Genomic DNA, 25,203 nt, shown 5'->3' with positions numbered 1-25,203 from the left:
CTGATGTATTCTGCTGTCTGTCCTATTGTCTACTATCCCCCCTTCCCTCCCCTCCCCTCCCCTCCCCTTTTCTCTCTCTACCCCTTCTACTGTAAATCATGTCTTCCATTTGTATTCTCTTGACTTACCCCTCCTTACCTCTTATATGACATTTTGTATAACCCTGAGGATCGCCTTCCATTTCCATGCAATTTCCCTTCTCACTCCCTTTCCCTCCCACCTCTCATCCCTGTTTACTGTAAATATTCTTCTCAAGCTCTTCGTCCCTACCCTGTCCTTGTTTACACCCCTTATATCAAAGGAGTCATTTGGTATTTGTTTTTTAAAGATTGACTAGCTTCACTTAGCATAATCTGCTCTAATGCCATCCATTTCCCTCCAAATTCTATAATTTTGTCATTTTTTAATGCAGAGTAATACTCCATAGTGTATAAATGCCACATTTTTTTTATCCATTCATCTATTGAAGGGCATCTAGGCTGGTTCCACAGTCTTGCTATCGTGAATTGAGCTGCTATGAACATCGATGTAGCAGTGTCCCTGTAGCATGCTCTTGTTAGGGCTTTAGGGAATAGACCGAGAAGGGGAATAGCTGGATCAAATGGTGGTTCCATTCCCAGCTTTCCGAGAAATCTCCATACTGCTTTCCAAATTGGCTGCACCAATTTGCAGTCCCACCAGCAATGAACAAGAGTGCCCTTTTCCCCGCATCCTCTCCAGCACTTATTGTTGTTTGACTTCCTAATGGCTGCCAGTCTTACTGGAGTGAGATGGTATCTTAGGGTAGTTTTGATTTGCATTTCTCTGACTGCTAGCGATGGTGAGCATTTTTTCATGTACTTGTTGATTGATTGTATGTCCTCCTCTGAGAAGTGTCTGTTCAGGTCCTTGGCCCATTTATTGATTGGGTTATTTGTTATCTTATTGTCTAATTTTTTGAGTTCTTTGTATATTCTGGTTATTAGGGCTCTATCTGAAGTGTGTGGAGTAAAGATTTGTTCCCAGGATGTAGGCTCCCTATTTATCTCTCTTATTGTTTCTTTTGCTGAGAAAAAACTTTTTAGTTTGAGTAAGTCCCATTTGTTGATTCTATTTGTTAACTCTAGCGCTATGGGTGTCCTATTGAGGAATTTGGAGCCCGATCCCACAGCGTGTAGATCATAACCAACTTTTTCTTCTATCAGATGCCGTGTCTCTGATTTAATATCAAGCTCCTTGATCCATTTTGAGTTAACTTTTGTGCACGGCGAGAGATAGGGATTCAGATTCATTTTGGTGCAAATGGATTTCCAGTTTTCCCAGCACCATTTGTTGAAGATGCTATCCTTCCTCCATTGCATGCTTTTAGCCCCTTTATCAAAAATAAGATAGTTGTAGTTTTGTGGATTGGTTACTGTGTCCTCTATTCTGTACCATTGGTCCACCCGCCTGTTTTGGTACCAGTACCATGCTGTTTTTGTTACTATTGCTCTGTAGTATAGCTTGAAGTCTGGTATCGCTATACCGCCTGATTCACACTTCCTGCTTAGTATTGTTTTTGCTATTCTGGGTCTTTTATTATTCCATATGAATTTCATGATTCTTTTATCTATTTCTACAAGATATGCTGTTGGGATTTTGATTGGCATTGCATTGAACTTATAGAGAACTTTTGGTAATATCGCCATTTTGATGATGTTAGTTCTGCCTATCCATGAGCAGGGTATGTTTTTCCATCTTCTAAGGTCTTCTTCTATGTCTTTCTTTAGGGTTCTGTAATTTTCATTGTATAAATCTTTCACCTCTTTTGTTAGGTTGATTCCCAAGTATTTTATTTTTTGGGGGGATATTGTGAATGGAGTAGTTGTCCTCATTTCCGTTTCAGAGGATTTGTCGCTCATATACAGGAACGCCTTTGATTTATGCGTGTTGATCTTATATCCTGCCACTTTGCTGAATTCATTTATTAGCTCTAATAGCTTCTTTGTAGACCCTTTTGGGTCTGCTAGGTATAGAATCATATCATCTGCAAATAGTGATAATTTAAGTTCTTCTTTTCCTATTTTTATGCCTTTAATTTCTTTTGACTGTCTAATTGCTCTGGCCAGTGTTTCGAGGACTATGTTGAACAGAAGTGGTGAGAGAGGGCATCCCTGTCTTGTACCAGATCTTAGAGGGAATGCCTTCAATTTTTCTCCATTCAGAATGATGCTGGCCTGTGGCTTATCATAGATTGCTTTTACAATGTTGAGGTATGATCCTGTTATCCCTAATTTTTCTAGCGTTTTGAACATAAAGGGATGCTGTACTTTGTCGAATGCTTTTTCTGCATCTATCGAGATGATCATATGGTTCTTATTTTTAAGTCTATTGATGTGGTGAATAACATTTATTGATTTCCGTATATTAAACCATCCTTGCATCCCAGGGATGAATCCTACTTGATCATGATGTATAATTTTTTTGATATGTATTTGAATCCGATTCGCCAGAATTTTATTGAGGATTTTTGCGTCAAGGTTCATTAGAGATATTGGTCTGTAGTTTTCCTTCTTTGATGTGTCTTTGTCTGGTTTCGGAATCAGGGTGATGTTGGCGTCGTAGAATGAATTTGGAAGTTCTCCCTCTTTTTCTATTTCCTGAAATAGCTTGAAAAGTATTGGTGTTAGTTCCTCTTTAAAGGTTTTGTAAAACTCTGCTGTATACCCATCCGGTCCTGGGCTTTTCTTAGTTGGTAGTCTTTTGATGGTTTCTTCTATTTCCTCTATTGTTATTGGTCTGTTTAGGTTGTCTATATCCTCCTGGCTCAATCTGGGCAGATCATAGGACTCAAGGAATTTATCTATGCCTTCACTATCTTCTATTTTATTGGAGTATAAGGATTCAAAGTAATTTCTGATTATCTTCTGTATTTCTGAAGTGTCTGTTGTGATATTGCCTTTTTCATCCCGTATGCTAGTAATTTGGGTTCTCTCTCTTCTTCTCTTCGTTAGCATGGCTAAGGGTCTGTCAATTTTATTTATTTTTTCAAAGAACCAGCTTTTAGTTTTGTCAATTTTTTCAATTGTTTCTTTTGTTTCAATTTCATTAATTTCAGCTCTGATTTTAATTATTTCTTGCCTTCTACTTCTTTTGCTGTTGTTTTGCTCTTCTTTTTCTAGGATTTTGAGATGAAGTATGAGATCATTTATTTGTTGGTTTTTTCTTTTTTTGAGGAATGAACTCCAAGCAATGAATTTTCCTCTTAGAACTGCTTTCAATGTGTCCCATAGATTCCGATATGTTGTGTCTGTGTTTTCATTTAACTCTAGGAATTTTTTAATTTCCCCCTTGATGTCTTCTAAAACCCATTGATCACTCAGCAACCTATTGTTCATTCTCCAGGTGATGCTTGCTTTTTCCTTTCTTCTTTTATCATTGATTTTCAGTTTCATTCCATTATGATCAGATAAGATGCATGGTATTATCTCTACCCCTTTGTATTGTCTAAGAGTTGCCCTGTGACATAGTATATGGTCTATTTTTGAGAAAGTTCCATGTGCTGCTGAGAAAAAAGTGTAGCTACTTGATGTTGGGTGGTATAGTCTATATATGTCAATTAAGTCTAGGTTGTTAATTGTGTTATTGAGTTCTATAGTTTCCTTATTTAACTTTTGTTTGGAAGATCTGTCCAGTGGTGAGAGAGGTGTGTTGAAGTCTCCCATGATTATTGTATGTTGGTCTATTAGACTCTTGAACTTGAGAAGAGTTTGCTTGATGAATACAGCTGCACCATTATTTGGGGCATATATATTTATGATTGTTATGTCTTGTTGGTGTATGGTTCCCTTGAGCAGTATGAAGTGTCCTTCTATATCCCTTTTGATTAGCTTTGGCTTGAAATCTATTTTATTAGATATGAGTATGGACACTCCTGCTTGTTTCCGCGGTCCATATGAGTGATATGATTTTTCCCAACCTTTCACCTTCAGTCTATGTATATCTTTTCCTATCAAATGCGTCTCCTGTAGACAGCATATTGTTGGGTCTTGTTTTTTGATCCATTCTACTAGCCTGTGTCTCTTAATTGGTGAGTTTAAGCCATTAACATTTAGGGTTATTATTGAGATATGGTTTGTTCTTCTATCCATATTTGTTTATTGATGTTACTAAACCTGATTTGTTATCCTCTTTGACTACTTACCCCCCTTTACTGTCCTACCTCCCATTGTTGGTTTTCAATGTTGTTTTCCATTTCCTCTTCCTGTAATGTTTTGCCAAGGATTTTTTGAAGAGATGGTTTTCTAGCTGCGAATTCTTTTAACTTTTGTTTATCGTGGAAGGTTTTAATTTCATCTTCTAACCTGAAGCTTAATTTCGCCGGATACACGATTCTTGGTTGGAGCCCAATGTCTTTCAGTGTTTGAAATATGTTATTCCAGGATCTTCTAGCTTTCAGAGTCTGTGTTGAGAGATCAGCTGTTATCCTGATTGGTTTACCCCTAAATGTAATCTGCTTTCTTTCTCTTGCAGCTTTTAAAATTCTCTCCTTATTCTGTATGTTGGACATCTTCATTATAATGTGTCTAGGTGTGGATCTCTTATGATTTTGCACATTCGGCGTCCTGTAGGCTTCTAGGATTTGGGATTCTGTCTCAATCTTCAATTCTGGGAAGTTTTCTCCTATTATTTCACTGAATAGACTGTTTATTCCTTTGGAATGGAGCTCTGTGCCTTCCTGTATCCCAATGACTCTTAAATTTGGTCTTTTGATATTGTCCCATAATTCTTGGATGTTCTGCTCATGGTTTCTTAGCAGACTTGCTGAGCTGTCTATGTTCTTTTCCAGTTGAAATACTTTGTCTTCATTGTCTGATGTTCTCTCTTCTAAGTGATCTACTCTGCTGGTAGTATTCTCAATTGAGTTTTTAAGTTGGTTTATTGTTTCCTGCATTTCTAGAATTTCAATTTGTTTGTTTTTTATTACCTCTATCTCCCTGTGAAATTGATCTTTGACTTCCTGGATTTGTTTGTCAATGTGATCTTTCATTGTCTGATTTTGCTGTCTCATGTCTTCCTTGAGACTCCAGATCATCTGAAGCATATATATCCTGAACTCTTTATCTGATATTCCATCTGTTGCAGCTATTACCTCTTCTAAAGTTGAGTTGACCTGCATTGCTTGTGGTCCTTTCTTTCCTTGTCTTTTCATACTGCCCGCGTTTCTTTCTGCTTGGTGCAACTGTTGTGTTTTGAAATTTACCCCCTATTTATTTATGTTGCTCTTGTATACTTGAAAAGTCTCCCTTGCAGGTGCGGGCGGCGGCTGTGCCCCTACTCCAATTGGGGTGACGTGTCTACCACGCTGGCGGCTCTCTGGGCCTGTTCCGGGAGTGGAAGGCGGCTCTGCTCTGTCCCTATTCCAATTGGGGTGTCGTGACTACAATGCTGGCAGATCGCTGGGCCTCTTCCGGGCGTGGGCGGTGGGCTTGGCTGGCGGGATTCCACCTAATGGCAGTCCCTAACCTCCCTGCTTGCTAATTAATGGCTTCTCTGAGGCGCCACGCCTTCTGTAGCTGCGGGGCAGGCCGCGCGAATCAGTTGGCCTGGATCTCCGGGGTCCTGCTGCTGGCTGTTTTGATGTTACAAGCTGTTGGAGAGTGGTGGTGTATTCTTCAGCTTTCCCGGATGGTGGCCACTGACTGCCTGGATGGAGTGTCCGCTGTTTTGATGTTGCACTCTGAAGGAGAGTGGCGGTGTATCCTTCAGCTTTTCCGGATGGTGGCCGCTGACTGGCTCGGCGGAGTGTCCGCTGTGGGGGATGGGACTGTACCGCTTCCTTCCCCTTCTGAGAACCCGTGCTCGGCCCAAGGGTCCGTGTGGGCTTGGCTGGTGGGATTCCACCTAATGGCCTTCCCTAACCTCCCTGCTTGCCAATTAATGGCTTCACTGAGGCGCCACGCCTTCTGTAGCCACAGGGCAGGCCACGGGAATCAGTTGGCCTGGCTCTCCGGGCCCTGCTGCAGGCTGCTGGGATCCCTGGCACTCTATCACTTTTTCCCAAATTTCTTAATAATAGCACAAGAGTGTGGTGTATGACTGTCCCTCTTTGCACGTTTTGCTGACAATTTATGATAAAATGTTATCACCCCAATACTCACTTTGAGAATTTCTGGTTCAAATGGTGGATTTGCCAAATCTAATTATAAAATGCCAGACAATGACAGAAGAAATTTTTTAAAAAAGAAGGATCCTTTTGGTGCTGGAAATAAGGTAAGTTTTCCTTCAGGCAATGAAAATCTTTGAGGAATTCTGGTCCACATAAAGCAGGTAAAACTGAATTGATTAAAACATATAAGAGCTCCTAGAATTTTGAATCCCGCATCTCATTATGTCTGCAAGAGGACATTTTCATTTTCCCTGAAGCAAGAGCAGATTCTTAGGGAGATGGTGCTTTTGAATACAAGAAAGAGTTTTTAGAAATAAAAATAGCAAGGAGATCTCCAAAAGAAGGAGAAAAGCAAAAAAGGAAAACACATAAGTGGATGTTGTTGAAATCAGTATTAGTGATTGCAAGGACCAAACTGAGAATTCCCTCAGAATGGAGAAGTAATAAACAAAGAACTTGAGTATCCCAATTCGTCAAACCAAAAAGGTAGAAGTTAGGAGATGTCAATGACAGACAGAGAAACCCCATGTCTGTGCAATAAGGAGTACCAAAAGCAAAGAGGAAAGGGGGGTGAAGAAGAAAATTTCCCTGAGCTACAGACTTAAACCCTTAGCCCAGAAATTGCCCTAGAACATTGGGCTGGCACAACTTCTCTACTCCTGGTGAAATTTCTGAGGTGTGAAGTCAATGAGAAAATTTTTGGTACATTCCATAAAAGAAAAATATTTTACCCAAAACTAGGAAGAATCACATTATACTTCTTATTTACAGTTCTAAGTGTCAGAAAGAAACTCAGCCATGTCTACAGGATGTAAAGAGAAAATAAATACATTTTTTTTTCTAAATCCAGTCAAGCTATCATTTAAGTATGAATGAAAAATTAAATACATTTTTAGATTCCGATCAATGTGCTACTGTGCATCTTTGTAGGGGAAAAATATCTAGGTATAATATGCTCTGAGAAAAAGAAAATATACATTTATAAAACTTTAAAGAAATAATAAGATATAAGACTAAATGAAATGAGTTCACATACATCCAGCTTTGAGTTACTGAATATCTAATTTAACATAAGTTAAAATAAAGGATGTATTAATCATATAATAAGAACTTAGTACCTCTCTGGCTTTTGTGGATCTGTAGAATGTTAGCACATTTAATTTAGTATTTGAAAAGTCTCACACCATAAAAAAAAAAAATCACTAGCTTGAATTTGTTGTGTTTTTTTTAAATTGGTTGTTCAAAACATTACAAAGCTCTTGACATATCATATTTCATACATTAGATTCAAGTGGGTTATGAACTTCCATTTTTACCCCAAATACAGATTGCAGAATCACATCGGTTACACATCCACGTTTTTACATAATGCCATATTAGTGACTGTTGTATTCTGCTGCCTTTCCTATCCCCTACTATCCCCCCTCCCCTCCCCTCCCATCTTCTCTCTCTACCCCATCTACTGTAATTCATTTCTGACGATACCTTATAGGACTGCTAATTAGTTCTGCCTGACAGCCTCATTTTCAAGTGTGGTTTCCTACTGCCACTGTCAACATTCTTTTTTTTTTTTCTGTTTATGTCTTTGTCTCATTCCAAAAATATTTACTAAGCTCCTGTAATATCCCAGGCACTATGTGTGATAATAGAGAAAAGATATCCTGACCTTTAAAGAACTTCAATTCAATAGAAAATTTTATTTTAAATGAAGAATTGAATTTGATGGTTGGGCTGTATAGAGGACAGAGGGAACTTGGAAAGCAAGCACCCCAGCTGGACTGGGAGAGTCAGAGAAAGCTGCTCAAGGAACTTTATCTAAGCTGAAAATCAAAGGACAAGCAGTAGTTTCCCAGGTAAAGGGGGCAATTTTTATTCAAGTAATAAAAGAACACAGACAAGGGTCCAAGTAAAAGAAAGACCCTGGAGCTCTCATGGGCCTGAGAGTAATTCAATGTGGAGTTTCAGTAGAGAAGTTGAAGAAATGAGGCTAAGAGGTCAGCAGGTACCAATTCAGGAAGGGCCTTGTAAGTCACGCTAAGGTAAGCTCTTGGGAAAGCACTTGCTTATTCCAACGGCATGTAAACAAAATGAGTCAAAAGGTATTAATATAACCAGACTTTTGTCTCTTTCTTGCATGACTTAGGAGTTTGTATTAAGGTATTAATTGATTCATGTGTTCTTCTGGATCAGATGTGGAAGCTCCTCAAATCAACTGTCCCAAGGACATAGAGGCTAAGACTCAGAAACAACAAGACTCTGCTAATGTCACCTGGCAAATCCCAACAGCTAAAGACAACTCTGGTGAGAAGGTAAGGTTTGCATAAATATTTGCATTCTTTTCCAAATGGATTCGGAATATAGTGCAAATGTATATAATACTGAAAATTTGCTACTCTAATAATAGCAATGCATAACTATGTTCTCTACTTGTAAATGCCTCATTTGATAGGAGAATAATCAGCCTTGAATTTTTAACTAGAAATCTCAGATAAAAATCTCTAAAATGGAAACTTTTCATCCCATCCCATAGACTTGCTCCATTTCTTGTTTCTACTAAGATTACTTGACTAAAAATTCATCTCCCCTTCCTAGGCTCTGAAGTCCTTCTAAGAAAAGAAAACATGTAGAATCCCTCTTAATTTCTATGTATGAATATAGTTTGAAACTATGAACCCTAAATGACTGCATATTGGCCAATCTGAAGGAGATAGTATTAATGTTTCTAATGCAGCTTATCTAAATTCAGTGATATTTAGAGCACAGAATTTTAATATTAAACATAGAGTCGCTTCAGATAATCATCCATCAGATGCTAGGAAAGAGGTTCATTTAGGAATTTAGCTTCCTCTTTTATCTATATTGTTACATATATATGAAGTTGCTCTTAAATAATATATTGTTTTCACACCTGTGTAATTTGTGCCAGCCAAGATACATTGAGGTAATTGTTCTGATCATTGTATTGGCTAAACTTACAATCAAGGTAGCTTTTAATCTGTTTTTTAAAGTGAAATTCAGCTTCTAGGGTTATGTGTGTTGAGGTGCTCTTGTGTGTGATGTGTCCACCTTCCAGAAAAAGGCCCATCACCCTCATGCTGCATCACCTTCAAACACTAAGAAGAGCACAGGACATGTATCAGGATCTCAGGAGAATTCATACTGAAGGTATCACTGCATGTCCACTGATGTAGGAGCCCCGTATCTGTTAGTCTCAAAAAAACAAAAATCCATCCCAGACCATCAAGTAGGAAGCAGCAAGCAGCAAGCATTTCTTCATTTCTACTGTCTGCTCTTAGGCAGGTTCTCAAAGCCTGTGCCAACTTAAAAACCAGGCTGTCATTCCCTATTGCAAGAGAACCAAGTACTAAGATGCTCAGAGTTGTCTGGGCTTCTCCCAGTTGCCTCCTCTTTGCGTTCACTCCTTGTGCTTAACTCAAGCAGCCCAAATTATATGCATTGCCTGAACCCCAACCCATTAATTTGCTCTTTGTCATCCTATGCAAATATTTAGACTTAGACAACACAGTATCACTAAAAGAGATTTTGCTGTGAATGTGTAGACCAGAATGTGTAGTCATTTTAGAAAAGCTCTGTGCCAATTGCCGCAGCCTGGCTGGGCACAGAATCACGAGCCACTCAAGCAGGAACAAAACTTTATTTTTTAAAATGCCGCCAATACCCCGCAGGCGTCTGGCCAGCAAGCCGGTCCACCCACGCGGATCTGTCTAACGGAACAGGGGCCCCGGACCTCCCCCGGAAAACCCTCCTACTATCCTTCCCCAACCAATGGGAACTCTCCAGGAGTCCTGTAACATGAGTAGCAGGCCAAGGTGAACAGCAGGAGTCCAATTTCCATATGAATGTAAATCTTAACATAATCATATCATCTCAATGGCTAGCTGGCATCACCTTAACCAAAGGTGCCATGCATCAATACTTTGCTGTGGCTCCTAGAAGCTCTGTACCCATGATAGGAGTGGAAGGGTCAAAGGAGAGAGGGATCGCAGAAGACCAAGCAACTTCCTGAAAACCTATGGCACATCTATTTTCTGTCTCATGTTCATAAGCACAGGCATTGAGTGAAAGAGAAGTCCTCAGTCCCCCCAAACAGCCACACAGAGGAGGTGCAATAGTAAGACAGGTACTTTAGGTAACCATCTGCAGGTTGTCATAGCAGTACATCTGAGAGCACTGTTGTGGACAAATTTGCCCAGGGTGGATGTGCATATTACAGAATGACAGAGATTAAAACCTGAGAAAGATTCACTCTTATGAGATGGGCAGATAAGGTCAGGCATTAGGGAAGTAAAAGATTAGGAAAGTCTGTGGTCGTAAAACTGAGAGAAGAGATTTTTCATGCCAAAGGGAGCTGTTCAACCATGGCATATACTAGAATAAAATTAATTTTCACAGGGCTGAAAGATGTAAATTAGATTTTGTTTTAGTCAACTTTTGTGTCACTGTGACCAAAACATCTAACAAGAACAACTTAAAGGAGGGAAAGTTTATTTGGGGATCAAGGCTTCAATCCATAGATGACCAATTCCATTGCTCTAGGTCCCAGGTGAGGCAGCACGTCATGGGAGAAAGGTCCAGCAGAGGAAAGCTGCTCAGCTCATGGCAAGATCAGGAAGCAGAGAGAGGGAAAAAGGGGATGGGGCCACGGGAAGATGCAACCTTCCAGGGTGCACCTCCAACTATCCATCTCCTCCAGCCATGCCCACCTGCCTACAGTCACCATCCAGTCAGTCCATTCAAACCAGGATGGACTGATTAGGTTACAGTTCTCCTAATCATCTCGCCTCTGAATATTCCTGCATATGAGATAACTCATATTCAAACCATAATGCGTTTTGAAGCCCAAACTTAATACTGACTTTAATAAGATCTATTTTAACAGGACATGTGGAAAACAGATCACAGTCGGTTCAGGAATGTAGAATTCTGTTAGCTATGAAGAAAAGAAAGGCCATGATTCCTGTAGAAGGGTTTTGGCTCTGTTTTCTAATGTAAAAGATATTTAAAATTATTTTATCAATGACAGGGTAGATCTAGCAGAAAGGAAGAAGGTGAAGGTGGAAGAGAGAGGAGAACTTATCTTGTGAGGTCCTTAGGGAGGCAGAGGGGAGGGAGTTCTGAGGACAGGGGAGGGTTTTAAGTTAGACTGAAGGAGAGCAATGTCTTTCAGATTCATTGTAGAAGAAAAGAGGAAAAGGGCAAATTGGGAGGTAACAAGGGATTAGAGGTTTCTTCCTTTGATGATTTTCTTCATTTGATGATTAAGACCATGGGGAAGGAATAAGTAAAATAAGATGTTCCAGTAGATGGATTGAAAGATTAAAATCATTATTTGTAAATCAAAGCCACTATAAATTAGGAAGGATTCTAAGAGACATGAGCAGACCTATGAGACCACCTGCTGTCAGTCCTGATAGAAATCACGAAGGGAAACTTCAGAGACACTGAAAGAAGATTCCGAGGACCAAGTTAGAACTCTTCTGACTTTTGGAATGAAAGATGATAGACCCACAAAAATACTCCTAACTTCAGGCCAAAAGAAGGAAGATGGAGCCTCTGTGCATTAGTAGTGTTCCTGGGCTGCTGGGCAGGGAGCCTGAAGTCACATGCTCATCCCATTGAAAGTTCTGGGGAGAATCCCTTCCTTGCCTGACTCCGTTTCTAGAGACCCCAGTGTTCCTTGGGCCATGGAGAACCATCACTCTGACCTCTGCTTCTATCACCATATCTTTTCCTTTACCCTCTTCCCTCCTGCCTCCCTCATTAAGGAGTTTGTGATTTCATTTAGTCTACTTGGATGATTCAGGACATTTCCCCATCTTATGATTCTTAATTTAGTCATATGGGCTAAGTTCCTTCTGCCATGGAAGCTAACCAGTTCCCAGGTTCCAGGGATTAGGATTGTATCTAATGGGTGCGGGACCACTATTCAGCCTACCACAATGGAGAAGAGCTTGAATGTGCTTCAAAGAATAGAAATAGAAATGGAAAGAACCAGTTGAGATGGAGGCATTGAATATATAGGGAAAAGAGGAGGCAGTCCATTTTATGTGGCTTCTGGTCAGAAAATGATAAGATCAAAAGCATATTTGGAAGGATTAATCATAGTGAGAAGATGGAAGGAAATGAAAAAGTATTTAAAAAGTCATTCTGAGGAGGAGAGAGAGAGAAAGAGTATGAAGAGCTGAGAAATACAGTATAATTAGTGGATAGTATTGGGGGGTAGTTTGGTGATTATAAATTTATAAAGAGATGAAATCTGCACTGTTACATAAATTTCTCCAGAAGAGATATGACCTCTAGTATAGGCATAAAAATAATAGATAGTTGGGTTTTTCTATAATACCGGGTATGGGAGTGGGGAAGAAAGGAAAGGCAGTTTAGACTATTAGCAAAAAAGTCATTATAATAATGGGTCATGAAACATGAAACTGAACACAGGTAAGAAAGAAAGGAAGGAAAGAACTAACGATGCTTCCATAACACCCTGTGCTAAATCTTTGCCTTTATCTCTGATTATTCCGTAAGACAATTTTCAAACTGGGAAATTTCTTAATGAAAAAGTATGATGCTAAATTATATGTACAATGTGAGCAAAACTATCGTTCTGGAACTAATTTTAAGCAATCTGAATTGGAAGGCGCCAATAGAAAATAACTATTTTTCTCCAGTTTTCACATGCTTTGGTTACTTTGGAGTATACAAACAGTTTCTTTCTGTAATTAAAATCCACTTTCAGGGATTAGGAAGAGGAATCTTGCTATCTAAATACAAACTTAAATCTTTCATCCACTTCAGAGTTTTTCCCTCCTGCAGCCCAGAGCTGGCCTGAGTGACTTGGGAAGAGGGAGCTACAGATGCTCTTTTGTTCCTCCTATACCCCCCCTTCCTTATTTCTGTCTTCTCTAGGGTCAGAACCAGTGTGATTACCAGAATAATGGCTACCCCAGAACTTGTGAATGTTTCCTTACATGGCAAAGGGACTTTGCAGACCCTATTAAACTATTTTAAGATAAGAAGATTAGAATGGAATACCCAGGTGAACCCAGTTTAATACTCCTACTCCTTAAAAGAGAAGTGCCTTTCCCAACTCTGGAGGTGCTATTACAGAAGAAGAGTTAGAGAGCGATGACATGAGAAGGGCTCTACCTGCCACTGCTGAGGTAGAGGAAGGGGCCATCAAGGCTGCCAAAAGAAGTCAGGAAAGGCAAGGAAGCAGATTCAGCTTTATTAACATCTTGAACCTGTAAGATCCATCAGTATCTCTGACCTATAGAACCACAATAATAAATTTCTGTAGTTCAAGCTGCTGCACTTATAGGAATTTGTTATGAGAATAATAGGAAACTACTGCAGCTGGGGTAGGAGTGTTTTCCATGAAAGTTTCAAAAGCCTTTCGTTTCCGTGTGGTCCTCTCTACATTGCTTATGCACTTTGAGAAGCAAGTATATGCCGCAGTCTGGCTGGGCAAAATAACCCGGGGGGGGGGGGGGGGGGGAGTGACAAGCAACTTGTGAAGATTGATACAGCGGGAGCCGCTTTATTGCAGGCGCCATCTTGACTTGATTTCAGCCCTCAACAAGTATACAAACATTGGCTCTCTTGTCCAGTCCGTGCATAGATTCTGCAGGAGACCCTAGAAGTATCCACCCCTCCCCCATCCAGTTTCCTAGCATAGAGATGCACTCTGCCCACCTCCTCAACTCCAGGTGCTGTGATGTGTCCGACAACTTCTTTAAATCTCTATAATGGGGTATAGGCAGAAAAACTCAAGACCTCTATCATCCTCCTTGGCTTAAATGTCTTCATTATGCCAAAGAATAGGCATACAGACTAACCCAGAGTCAGAGCATGCTTCCTCTCATGCTGCCATATTGCTTGCTCAAGGCTTTTGCCTTCAGCATTCACCAGGGAGAAGCAGGTACCTGTCTACATCCAGATATGTCCTGAACTCCAAGGGATGGGTGTCAGTCTCTCCCAACACTCACCACATTAGTGGGAATCTCTAAGTTTCTATTGCCCAGAAAATCTCCAGACTGGAATGGGATGTGTTCTCCCCATTATGTAGGTACCCTGATCCTCCCAATGTTCTATGGGGTGCTGTTTGAAGTCCATCCACTTGATTTGAAGCAGTCCCCTTCCATCAGTCCTCCCCATGGAGAAGAGAGAGGGAAGGGCCCAGTGCTCTCCCCAGGTGTATGCTCCTATTTCCATAGACTGTCTCTGCTCAGGTGAGCTGATGGTGAGTGCTAGGGGTGCAGGACATGTTCAGCCTCTTGAGTGTAAACTTCCTAGTACTTTGTCCATCTGTAAGTTCTCTCTTTGGAATATTGGCATTACTCATTTCTGCTTTGGTTTGTTAGTTGCAATTATGTATAGAAGGAATATATAGTTTTTAAATAAATTCTTAAAACTTGTACAAACCTGTAATTACCTAATTTACTGTGGGGGAAAAAATAAGATTATCTGGTGTGTCTTTCCCAAATTATTAGTTTAACTTTTCAGACACTTTAGGTTTTGTTGGTATAATCTGGTATTTTTATTAATTATTGGTTAATTATTAGGTTTTCATATTATGTATATTTCCTTCCAAAAATTATAGCTTTTTCCATCTGTTTTGTGGCTATATTCATGGCTGTTTTTCAGACTTAGTCTGTATTTACATAGTTTTGGGGTTTGCTGGCAACTCTTTCAGACCATGACTTACCCTACTTGTGAGGGATTTATTGTGTTTGATCTTCTGTTTAGTATGTTCAGAATTTTTCCCTGCAGAAAAATCATTTATATAGGGGATATGTTTGCAGAGTATTTGCATATACAAGAATATCTTTTGTTTCCAGACTAGCATTTAATGATTAAGAGAGTTTGATGTGAACTGATTATTGTCCTCATTAGGTGGTTTTCCTAAAGGCTGCAGGAATCTTTCATTATATAATAAATTATCTGAGATTATATTATATTATAATAAATTATCTGAGATTTGTTTACATGTTGACTGCTCTTCATTGATTTTTTTTAAATATTTTTTTAGTCATTGATGGACCTTTATTTAATTTATTTATTTGTATGTGGTGCTGAGAATTGAACCCAGGGCCTCACATGTGCCAGGCAAGCACTCTACCACTGAGCCACAACCCCAGACGTTCATTGATTTTTCCTGTTTCTCAATGTGTCTAGAGTGCTTTTTATCTATAGTTACAGCTTTCTTCAGTTTGAAGTTTTCTTCTTATGATATATTTCTAATTTTTTCATTTTCTTTTTAAGGAATACCAATGATTCATATGCTAGGTCTCTACTTACTATCTTCCATAGCTAGAACCTATTTCATAATTTGTACTTTGTGTTCTGAATGAGTCTTTTAAACTTACTTTTTATATTTATGTATTAATTTCCTGGAACTAAATAATTATTTAAATTAAGTACCCCGATATTAATTCATCCACACACATACAATTATCTGAGATACATCGGTGTATTACTATTATTTTAAAAGTATCTAATTACAATGTAAGGTAAAATGTAGAACATTTAGCTATATACTAAATGAGAAAGTTGAATGGAAATTAAAGGAAAATATGAAACATTGATAGATTTAGAAAGAAATCAAGTAGAAATATATACCATGTTTGTAGATGAAAAAGCTAAGTATTTATAAAATAAATGTATATTAATGATTCTACCCATATACATTTTTGAAACTTGCACAAAAATCATTCTGAAGTTTGAAGTAGAAGAATACACAGCTTAAAGTATCACAAAGATTGGAATATGGAGCTCAGTGTTAGAGCATGTGAAAAGCCCTGGTTTCAATTTCTAGCACAAAAAAAACCCAGAAAAAAGTAAAGTAATGAAGGACCACTGGTTATATCAGAAATTAAAATATCTTCCACAAATAAACAAAATGTGTGGTATCTTACCATAATGAATGACTAACGTGCATATGGATTTAAAAATATCAAGGGAGAGCAATTAGCTTACAGTGAGTGACTTTTAAAGGTGAAGTTATATTCTTAAACCATACCAAATACAAAATATATTTCCAAATTATTTTTAAATCATTAAAAAGATACCATCATCTAGGCATAGTAGCACATGCTTGTAATCCTAGCAACACAGAAGGTTGAGATTGGAAGATGGTAAATTTGAAGCCAACCAGTACAATTACCAAGATCCTGTCTAAAAAATAAAGAATAAAAAGAGCTGGGGATGTAGCTCAATAGTAGAGCACCCTGGGTTCAATCTCTGATACTCAGGGGAAAAAAATACCATTGAATATATTTAAATGCTTATTTAATCACTTCATGAATGGCTTCTAATTTTATTCAATGTATTTTCTAAATACAGTGAAAATAAATTTATTTGCATCAGTATTTTTAAGAATCTCTGAATTTTTTGAAAGACAACCATTAAACTACAAAAAAAAAGCTTTAAACTTGTCAGAGATTAGAATATTTGTTACATAATATGCTAATATAATTTTAATTATACCACAATATTCAAATGGATGAACATATAATTCAAAAATTAAAAAAAATATATTGTAATATATAAACATGAAAATTTAATCACAAGACATTAAGAAACTGGGACTGGGAATGTAGCTCAGTGGCAGAGTGCTTGCCTAGTCTTGGGTTGGAAGAAAATGAAAGGAAAACTGAATTAAAACAACGACCTAATGTGATACTTTTATGTACCAAAGAATGATGGCATTTAATGTAGATTGGGGAGCTATGAGACTAATTTTATAGCTGTTGATAATGGGAGTGCAAATTGTTGCCATTACTATTGGAAAAAAAACTTTGCATTATTAATAATTACTAATAAAATGCTAATAGTTTGCATCCATTTTGTTCATAGACATCTATAAGGAAATAATAAAAGTATTTTTAATTATTCATATAAAATAGTTCATTCCAGAACTACTTCCAAGAGTAACATTCAGTACCAAAGTAGGACATTTCATAGATTTTTCTTAAAGACTTTATGTTTGTTCTAGTCATCTTAGTCATCTTAGGTTCTTAAGACTGTATAAAGAGCATAAAAGTGTTTTAATTATTATTTTTTAAAAAGAAGAAACAGCATTTCATATTTATGTCAACTTTATAGTCTTAAAAAATAGCATAGTCTGAAAGGCTGTGCCTCATCCTCCCCCTCATTTTCCTATATGAAATATGGCATCATTTTAGAAATACTTTGCTAATAATATATAAATGAAAAGGGGGTGGATATGCTATTGACATTAACTTTCAAAATATTATTTTTCTCCAAAAGGTGTCAATCCATGTTCACCCAGCTTTTACCCCGCCTCACCTTTTCCCAATTGGAGATGTGGTTATCACATACACAGCAAGAGACCCATCTGGCAACCAAGCCAGCTGCACTTTCCACATCAGGGTTATTGGTAAGTCTCCTTCAAATCATGTGGACGGGCCGCAAAAATAATCCAGTCCCCCTTGGGATTCGCTTCTTTGTCTTCAACCTCTTCCTTTCCACTGATCCTTCCTGCTGTCATGGAAACCTGCTCAAACCACTCCCTCTTTGAAACCTACACACCTTTGAACTATCACTGCTTCTCTGATTTCTTAGCCGTGTGCTGCCGTCTCTCTCTTCGTCCCTGCCAGTTATTCTCAAAGAGTCTGGCTTCTGTCCCCTTCACTTATGCAATATACTGTCATCAAAGTCATCAGTGACCTCTGGTGTTACTCTGACTCTACATTCTTCAGTCCTTATTTTATATAATCTGCCCTCAGATTTTACATTCTTAACCACATCCTTTTTATCAAAACTTTCTCTATTCCTAGTTCTTTGACACCAGTCTTTCCTGTTTTTCCCCCATTTTTCTCACCTATCCTTCTTTATCTCTTATGTATACTTTTAAAAAGAAAAAAAAACAGGGATTGAATGTAGGGGCACTTAACCACTGAGTCGCATTCCCAGACCTTTTTTTTTTTTTTTTTTTTTTTTTGAGACTGGGTCTCACTAAGTTGCTTAGGGCCTGCCTCAGCATCTCTAGCTGCTGGGATTACATGCATGCACTACCATGCCTGGCTAGACTCCTCTTCTGAGACCAACTCTCAAATGTTGGTCATCCCCAGGATCTCAGCCTTGGACCCACCTCTTTCTCTAGTTTTCCTAAGTGATCTTGTTGCCTGAAAAATCCCAGATTTCTATTTCCTGCTCATATCTCTTTGGAAATCCAAGCCGCCATATAAACTTCCTCCTGAACTTACTTTCTTTTATTGCTGCATTATAGTTACATATAATTGTGAGGTTCATTTTGACATATTCATAAATATATATATATATATATATATATATATATATATACACACAAAATAATTTGCTTCATTTCAATCCTCAGTACTATCCCTTACCCCATCTTCACACTGATCTCCTTCCTGTACTTTTGGCCTTACTTCTATTAATTTATTTTTAAAATTCTTCCTCCTGGACTTTATCATGCAAATGTCTCATAGACATTTCATACTCACTCAAACCTAATGTATTTCTTAACTCAGAAAATAATACAACTGATCCTTTATCTACCAAGCCAAAAAAAAAAAAAAATAAAACCTGGAAGTTGTCCTTCTCGTCTACCACCAATATCCAATGAGTTATCAGGGTCTAGTGGTTTCACCTCCTTAATATCTTTGAAATCTATCCCAGTTTCTCCATCCTCACAACCACTACTAGAGATCGATCCTTTTCGTGGGAGAAGGTGGAGATGGTTTATTGCATCATTTTCCAGTTGGTCTTTGTACTTAATTCACCAGACACTGGGGACCCACTATCAAGACATAAAACATGGCGAGGTAAATATATAGTGGTCTCCAGTGGTCAAGAACATGAACTCAGAATCCACATTAGTTGAATTCATATCCAGCCTCACCATGTCACCAGTCATTTCTGTGTGCTTTGGTGTTTTAGTCAGCTTTTGTGCTGCCGTGGCCAAAATATGTGACAAGAACAATTAGAGGAGGAAAAGTTTATTTGAGGCTCATGGTTTCAGAGGTCTTAGTCCATGGTTGGCTGACTCGATTGCTCTGAGGCCAAGGTAAGGCTGAATGTCTTGGGGGAAGAAGGGCCCAGTGGAGGAGAGCTGCTTGGCTCAGGGCAGAGTCAGAATGTAGAGGAAAAAGAAGGTCCAGGGCATGCTCCAGTGGCCCCCCTTCTATAGCTATGCCCCACCTGTCTACAGTCACCACCAGTCAGTCCATTCAAATTACAATGGACTGATTAGGTACAGCTCTCATAATCTAATCATTTCACCCCTGAATATTTCTACATTAACAGGAGCTTTGGGGGGAACCTCATATCCAAACCATAACATTCACTTTCTTCATACAAAAGTATGATTAATAAATGTACTGCCTTATAATGTTACTGTGGGGTTTTAACTAATATATATATATATATTAAATATATATATATATATATATTATATATATATTATTGCCTGATACAAATTCATCTCTATGTAAAACTAGATAATAACATTCTGCTATATTTGTCTCAGATCTATTTTCAACATGTTTATTTTTTAATTTAACACATTACATTCATTTTATTTTAAGAATTTTGCATAACTTCTTGAAATAACTAATGTCTATCAAACTGACTCCTTAGCCTGTAAATTCTAGATTTTTTGTGAAGTAGATAAAAGACTCAAGTTTAAAAAAAAATAAATCCATCTAACTCATTTCGCAATGCTTAGTTTTGTAATTGCTTTTCCAATGTTGTTTTAAACTTGAAACATGAAAAACATGTCACATCTTCTTATCTGACATTTATGACTTTAAACATGGAAATGTGGTTTAAGAGTTTGCCAAGTTTTCATAAGACAAGTCAGCTTGGTGTAATGTAAAACATGTACCCAAGCGTCTAGCCAGGTGTCAGCTGCATTTCTAAATTACAAAAGAAAAGAAGGAAGAAGAGAGGAAAGAGCAAGAGGAGAGGGAGAGGAAGGAGGCACATGGAAGTCAGAGAGACTCAAAAACAGAGAGAAAATATCCCCAAGCCTGCATTCCCTATGTTTTCTCTGGGGTGTTGGTGTCTTACTGATAAATGAAAGATAAGAAGAAATGCTTCTGCCTGGTATCCACAAGGACAGACTTTCCCGTCCTCTGGAGACAGCCATCTGCTGTTGTCTCCAACAACTCTTCTGAGAGTAGTTGCCTGAGTCTTACTCCTGTACCTATGGTTCAACTTTAAAATGTTTAGCTAAAATCAAATAAGCTTAGAAAATCTTGGAGTATCCACTTGTGATTTCTTTGGGGAAATCAGTTAATACTGCCAGACTTGCAAATCGACTTGCTTCAGCATTCTCAAAGTTTGCTGACCTACTAGGGCATCTCTTCATTCTTCTGTTGATTCAGCAACTCGTTTTGAGCATCCATTACAGGCCAGGTGCTGTGCTGTTGGATGAGAACTAACTGAGCAAAAGTCTCCATCTCTGCTCTTCAAAGTATACAGTCTGGAAAAGCAGTAAACCTCATTACTGTATTAATGAGATGACGATCGTGAAAGAAAGACGAAGATTGAAACTTTATTCATAAGACGTAGATTAAAATAGAAATATGTGTATTCTCAGGGGTGCATTTCAGAACATGTGTGTTCGTATTTTGTGGGTGGCAGTGCCCTGGGCTTGATGCTTATGATTACAATTCAATAGGTTAATAACCTCAGAAAAGTTCTTTAGTTTGCATAGTCTAGATTCCTCACCTATAAAAATTTAATAATATTTGTCCCATCTCCTTCAAACTTCCAAGGCAAGTGATAAGAACGCTTCCCAAATGCATAAAATCTATAAATTGTATTAAAGTTACTTCTTATATACCTTCTTCATTGTCCTTCAGTGACATCTAAAAATTCCATCATATGGAATTATGGCTTGAAACCTGGTTCATCCCAATCCACCCTTCCATCTGTGTTTTAATTCTCAGCACCACAGATTCATTGCTCTTTAACTTCTACTGTGGCTTTCATTCCCCTCTCCATTTCCTCACTCCACAGGTCTACACCTTATTCTTTGTCTTCACCTAGATTTATCAACATTAAAAATCTTGACCCTCCAGTGTCCCATCTTTGGTCATAACCCTCTGGCTTTCCAGAAATATCACACCTACATGTTGCTTATTCCATGACATGACTCAGACCTCTGCCCCATAGTCCTTCCATTTAGCTGTCAAGCCTATCTTGACCCTTCAGATAAGAGGAAGGACACGGGAGTAACTGAAGTGGTCATTTCACTCCTTCAGCTCATCCAGGAAGTTTCTGTTCAAATCCAGGTGCAACAGCTCAACTACTGTGAGCAGAACCCACAAATTCTGTGCCCACCACATGGGTGAGCTCACATAAATCTTAGAAACATGGTATGTCTTCTTCAACAGATAGAGGTAAATATAGCAAAACTCAAAGAATAAGATTTGAAGCTGGGATTAGGAATGAAACATATCCCATCTTCAAAGCAGCCACAGGGCCATCCCTGTTTCTTATAAGGTCAATGTTCTCTGCCTTCAGTCTTCCATTCTTTCTTGCAAGACCCTTCACCATTTTTGAAGGTCAGATGTGACTTCCTTGTCTGATTTCATGTTGTTCAGATGTAGAGCCACCTGTCATAGACCAGTGCAGATCTCCACCTCCAATCCAGGTCTCAGAGGAAGAGTATGCTGCTAGCTGGGATGAGCCTCAATTCTCAGACAACTCAGGTGAGAACACAAGGATTCTGTTGTCAGTGTGCTAACACTGTTGTATCTTAAGAAACTTTTTTAAGGGGTAAAAGAAGTAAAAAGTGCATGACAGTTTCTAAGTAGAATGAATGTCAGGTAGTATATTTTAATACTAGTATAATTAAATATAATTTAGCATTTTTAATCTTACCTATCCACAGGGTTTATCTTTATTCAATATTCAACAAGCATTTATCAAACCTTTGTGAGGTGTTGTACTTGAAGAGGTTCTAGAGAACTTATTGAATCTCCAAGCTTAAAAATACAAGTTATGCTTTCCATTAGTGTCTCCAGCCCAGTTCTGTGTATTCATACTAAGTTCTTAAGCATTAGTCAATTAAGTTACAAAAGGTCATAGGAAAGTAAGAAAAAAACCTGAGCAAATACAGCTAAAGTTCACTTTAAGAGAATTCACTGAAATCTGGAAAACAATAAAAATGCAAAATAAATAGATTTTCTTAAATTCCCAATGTTCCGACTGACCTATTCAAAGAAAAATAGTTTAGCAAAAATGCCATAATTTAATGGGGGTTTTGAGTCTACTATTTCTAGACGATTTATAACATAAATATTTTATTTTCTACTAGTGGGCAAATCAACACAAATGGAATGCCCAGTGATTTGCATCTATAGAAAATCTAAAACTACTAAAGTGACTGCAGACCAATGCAACTAAAAATTGGATCCTGCCTTCCTTTCTAGGGGCTGTCTTGATCATCACTAGAAGTCACACCCAGGGAGACCTTTTCCCTCACGGGGAGACTATGGTGGAGTACACAGCCACCGACCCCTCAGGAAATAACAGAACATGTGTCATCCACATTGTCATAAAAGGTACCTTCTTCATACGACACCAGAAATCTAGATGCCTTCTCATTTATCTGGTTGCTATAGTCCTCTATGTTGTGAAAGAAGACAGGCCATGTGCATTGTAGTTTTCAAGTTGGAATACGACAGATTTTTTACTTAGGTTTCTAATTGTCAATTCCTCACCTTGTCATAAATAGCAATCGTTTCTTCCAGTGTGGTCTTAATTACTACTTTATTAACATTTTCTCCAAAGTTGCAAAGTATCATAATGATTCTATTTTGAATGCTTATGGAGAGTAAAAAAAACAAAAGCAGTAACCGCAAATCAGAAATATTTTCTTATAAAATATGCAGAATCCCTAATTATACATGGATGCAACTTTTCAATGGAGCCGTACAAAAAAAGTCACTATTGTCCTTGTCCACTCGAAGGACTTGTAGCAAATATTTTCCTTAGGAATGCTGAGAGACAGGAATCCTGTTAAAAATTCAGCTTAAACTCCCAGAATTTAAGCTGTATGTGAATAATACTGTGTTATTTTTAACATAGGTTCTCCCTGCGAAGTCCCCTTCACTCCTATAAATGGGGATTTTACATGTATCCAAGACACTGCCGGCGTCAACTGCACATTAAGTTGCCTGGAGGGCTATGACTTCACAGAAGGGTCTACTGAGAAGTACTACTGTGCTTACGAGGATGGTATCTGGAGACCACCATATTCTACTGAATGGCCAGACTGTGCTAGTAAGTTCTGATTTCATTCCTGATCCTTTTTAATATGCGTGAATTGTGTGTGTACATTTCTAAGTGTTAAAGAGGAAACTTGCCTTACAATAGAAATGAGTGGGATATGGCATCATGAATTTGAAATGCTTATGAATAAGAGACTTACTCTTCCCTGGATTTACAATAGCCACCTGAATCTTGGGCTGCTGTAGGAAAGACCATTTGGGCCCTCTTATTATTTAACAGAAATATCTGAAGAGGTTTGAGAGCATGCAGTTTTTTTAAAAAAAAAATTGTGTTTCTCATTTATTATTTTTTGGCTTTTTAAAAATTTGCATTTGTATCTTTATGGAGTATATTATAAAAGTACAATACATGTATGCAATGTGTAATAAGCCAATCAATGTAATAAGTATTTCCATCTCTTCAACCAAACATGCAGTTTTTGATCTGTACATATGAATTTGAAGCCTCATAGTCTGAAAAAGAGCTTATGTTTAACTTAGTGTCAAACAGGTAATGATTGTAAAATAGATTATTTTCATTCTCTTTAGATTCAATTTAGATTTAGATCTATTCAGTAATCTTAAACATGTTGTTATACAATATGTTTAATGTAACCCAATATTTTATCTACTGTAGATAACAATTATCTGGAATGACTCTTTGATCAAGTAGCACAGATGGAATTTAAATGTCAACGGCATATAAAAATAATAGAATCCACTTACTGGAACTATTTTTTTCCAAATCAGGGAAATAAATAGAAGTAATCTACACTTAACTTCTTTTACAAGCTTGATGGTAGGACACTATGAATAGGCATTGTTCCTGAATATATTGAAACCTATTGCTAAATCTAACCCTGCAAGCTTTTGATCCAAGAAGAAATTTGTCTCTGTCAAACTTATACTTTCAAGGAATATGACTGTATATGATATCTAGAAATGTTTCAATGTATATTGGTTGCAAATATAAATGTATGGTATGTAAATTCTTGTAAAAATAAAGTAGCTTTGGTCCAGCTAGAATAAAGGGATCTCTTATTCTCTCAAATACTCAACTTTTTCTTTAGAAGGTAAAGAATAATTTATTAAAGCAAACTCATCACTGGAAAACCACATACAGTACTGCTTTCCTCATGTTTATCATGATCACTTTGTGCCTTGGAACTTGCCCCTAACTATTTATCTCTTGTTTTTAGAACAATCTCTCAAATTGTGTTAAAATCAAAATTTTAACTTTTGATTATTCCATAGAAAGTTAAGTTTTTGTTTTGAAACTGAAGGGGTTTTACCCAACATTTTTCCAGTAAAACGTTTCGCCAACCATGGGTTCAAGTCCTTTGAGATGCTGTACAAAGCAACTCGCTGCGATGACCCGGATCTGCTGAAGAAGTTCTTGGAGGCATTTCAGACGACCCTGGGGAAGATGGTATGTCCATGATAGATGTCCCTTATTTTTTCTCATATTTTAAAGGATGCTTGTTAAGGTGGTCACAGCTTCTCTGGGTCACTTACAAGTGAAATTCCTACTCCTGACTATTTCCCTCTTCTTTGTGATCCAAACTTGTGCCTAATGCTTAGAATTACGCATAGATTTTGGACTTCTGGGATAAACTGTAAGTAAATCTGCATTAAATCTTTCATATTTTAAAACACCCAAGTCAGGAAGTTAGAGAAACAGAGTCCCTTGGCTTGAGAAATTCTGACAAAACAACAACAACCAAAAAAAAAAAAAACATTGCAGACTGTGTTGTTTTATCATGAGACGATAATTGAACATTTAAAGGA

At 37.9% G+C, this 25,203-nt stretch overlaps 1 protein-coding gene across 1 annotated transcript in view; it reads left to right on the top strand.

The window, feature by feature from the left end:
- Window positions 1-25,203, top strand: part of Svep1 (sushi, von Willebrand factor type A, EGF and pentraxin domain containing 1) — a 176,915-nt gene that overhangs the window by 67,377 nt on the left and 84,335 nt on the right. Inside the window, exons 8-13 of the mRNA XM_026391104.2 lie at window positions 8,318-8,436; window positions 17,417-17,546; window positions 21,745-21,852; window positions 22,576-22,707; window positions 23,234-23,428; window positions 24,723-24,844. Coding sequence (XP_026246889.2) covers window positions 8,318-8,436; window positions 17,417-17,546; window positions 21,745-21,852; window positions 22,576-22,707; window positions 23,234-23,428; window positions 24,723-24,844 — 806 coding nt within the window. The remainder of the gene's footprint in view (window positions 1-8,317; window positions 8,437-17,416; window positions 17,547-21,744; window positions 21,853-22,575; window positions 22,708-23,233; window positions 23,429-24,722; window positions 24,845-25,203) is intronic.

This window comes from Urocitellus parryii, chromosome 4 (assembly GCF_045843805.1).
Source record: "Urocitellus parryii isolate mUroPar1 chromosome 4, mUroPar1.hap1, whole genome shotgun sequence".
Lineage (NCBI taxonomy): Eukaryota > Metazoa > Chordata > Mammalia > Rodentia > Sciuridae > Urocitellus > Urocitellus parryii.
This window is presented reverse-complemented; position numbering and strand designations above follow the sequence as displayed.